Source organism: Chaetura pelagica, unplaced genomic scaffold (genome assembly GCF_000747805.2).
Source record: "Chaetura pelagica isolate M959 unplaced genomic scaffold, ChaPel_1.0 scaffold139, whole genome shotgun sequence".
Classification (NCBI taxonomy): Eukaryota; Metazoa; Chordata; class Aves; order Apodiformes; family Apodidae; genus Chaetura; species Chaetura pelagica.
In genome coordinates, this window is record NW_009970717.1 from 5,302,341 (window position 1) to 5,304,230 (window position 1,890).

The following is a 1,890-nucleotide window of genomic DNA, read 5'->3' on the forward strand; positions in this document are numbered from 1 at the left end:
CCACCTTAAAAAGAAAAAACAAAACACAACCAACAAAAACCAACCCAAAAAGCAACTTTGTTTTAAAATTGTTTTGAGTTTTGTTGTTTTGTTTTTGAAAAATAATAATAAAAAAAAAGTACTAGAAGGTGGCAAGCCGGGTTGTCGCTCTAGCAAAGCCCCCAACAACAACTCACACGGAGAACTTTTTAGTTAAGGTGGCAAGGCTGTGGGAACTCACATGAAAAACTCTGGAGAGGAAGGGTTGTCGCTGCTGGATCCGTTTTCTCTGAAGCCATTGCTGACCAGCTTCTCGTACTTTTCCTTGTAGGCGTCCCTCTCCCGGACCAGCCTGGAGATCTCCTGCTTTAGGTGCTCCACTTGCTGCAGCAGCTGGTTCTTCTCCGACTCCAGGACGTGCCGCTGCTGGACCCTCTTGAAGCGGCAGGACTGGGCATAGCCCCTGTTTTTGAGGGTCCTCCTCTTCTGCTTCAGCCTGATCACCTCTTCCTTGCTGACGCCCCGCAGCTGCCGGTTCAGCTCCCGCACCGACATACTCACCAACTGGTCGTCGGAGAAACGGTCCTCCAGGCGCAGGTGGTGGTGATGGTGATGATGGTGATGATGGTGGTGGCCGCCGGGGTGATGATGGGAAGCGGGAGGCAACTCCTCAGCCCCGAAAGGTTGAGGTCGGAAAGGCTCGTAAGCTTGATGGTGATGATGATGATGGTGAGGGGCACCGATCAAAGCTTCCACCGCGTCCTCGGGGGTCAGGTTGAGAGCTTCGGGGTTGAGGTGATGCTGGTAACCCGACATCCAGTACAGCTCCTCCAGCTGAGGTTTGGAGCCCAAGGAAGCTGCGTTGGGAGCCGGAGGGGCTGGAGCCGGTTGCCCACCGGGGTTCAGCTGCTGCGGGTAGCCCGTCATCCAGTAGTAGTCTTCCAGGTGGGTCTTCTGGTCGGTGCCGGAGCCGGGGCTGGGCGCCGAGAAGCTGGGGGACGGGGGCACCGAGCTGCAGGGCGTGCTCATCGGGGTGGAAGAGAGCGATCCCCCGGCGATCAAGCGGCCGCACTGGCTGATAATGCGATCGGTCTCCACCGGCTCCTTTTTCACTTCAAACTTCATCAGATCGAAGTCATTAACATATTCCATGGCCAGGGGACTGGTGGGCAGGTCGGAGCTGCTCATTGCCAGTTCTGATGCCATCCTTTTGCTGCTGACAGTCCTCCAGAAAGGGTGCGCTCCGGGAGCGAGGGGACTGCTCTGAGTTGCCACCGGGTGAGCCAGCTTGATTTTTGGCGAGCTCTGCTCCGCTCTCTCCTGCCTCTGCCTCTCGCCACGGCCCCTCGCAGCCTCCGCTCCACTTCGCCCCGGCTGCTCCGCGTTACCCTTTGCAGAGTCTCCGCTGCCGCTGATGCATCAGAGCGAGGGGCTCTTGCTATTCGCCTTTTGCATAAAGGGTGGTGGTTTTTTTCTTTCTTTCTTTCCTCCTCTCTCCCTCCCTTCTCTCTGTGCTCTCTCTCGCTCGCAGCCTGCAGCTGGAAGTGTGAGCTGGTGGTGCTGCGAGTCAATTTGTTGTTGTTGTTGTTGTTGTTTGGTTTGGTTTGTTATTTTTAACACTTCATGGTGCCTTTCCTCTCGGCTTTCTCGTGCAAAGTGCAGAGCGAGAAGAGAGGTTCATCGGGGAAGGGAGGAGGGAAAAGAGCGAAGACAAAAAACAACAACAAAAAAAAATCAAAGTCGGTATCGCGACCAAAATGAAAATGACACCGATAGGTGCAAAGAGAGAGAGGGAAAAAAACCAACACACAAAAAAAACAACAAACAACAAACCTCGACCTCAAAGCTACAGCAAGAAGATGAAAAATATTTTAAAGGTTTCATCCAGCAGGAGAGTTTAAAAGCATTGCT

At 53.7% G+C, this 1,890-nt stretch overlaps 1 protein-coding gene across 1 annotated transcript; it reads right to left on the minus strand.

Annotated features, from left to right (window-relative positions):
* Positions 1-216: 216 nt before the first annotated feature.
* Positions 217-1,185, minus strand: MAF (v-maf avian musculoaponeurotic fibrosarcoma oncogene homolog). Its single transcript, XM_010006190.1, has one exon. It carries the CDS (start codon positions 1,183-1,185, stop codon positions 217-219), a length of 969 nt encoding a protein of 322 aa, XP_010004492.1.
* Between the last annotated feature and the right edge of the window lie 705 nt (positions 1,186-1,890).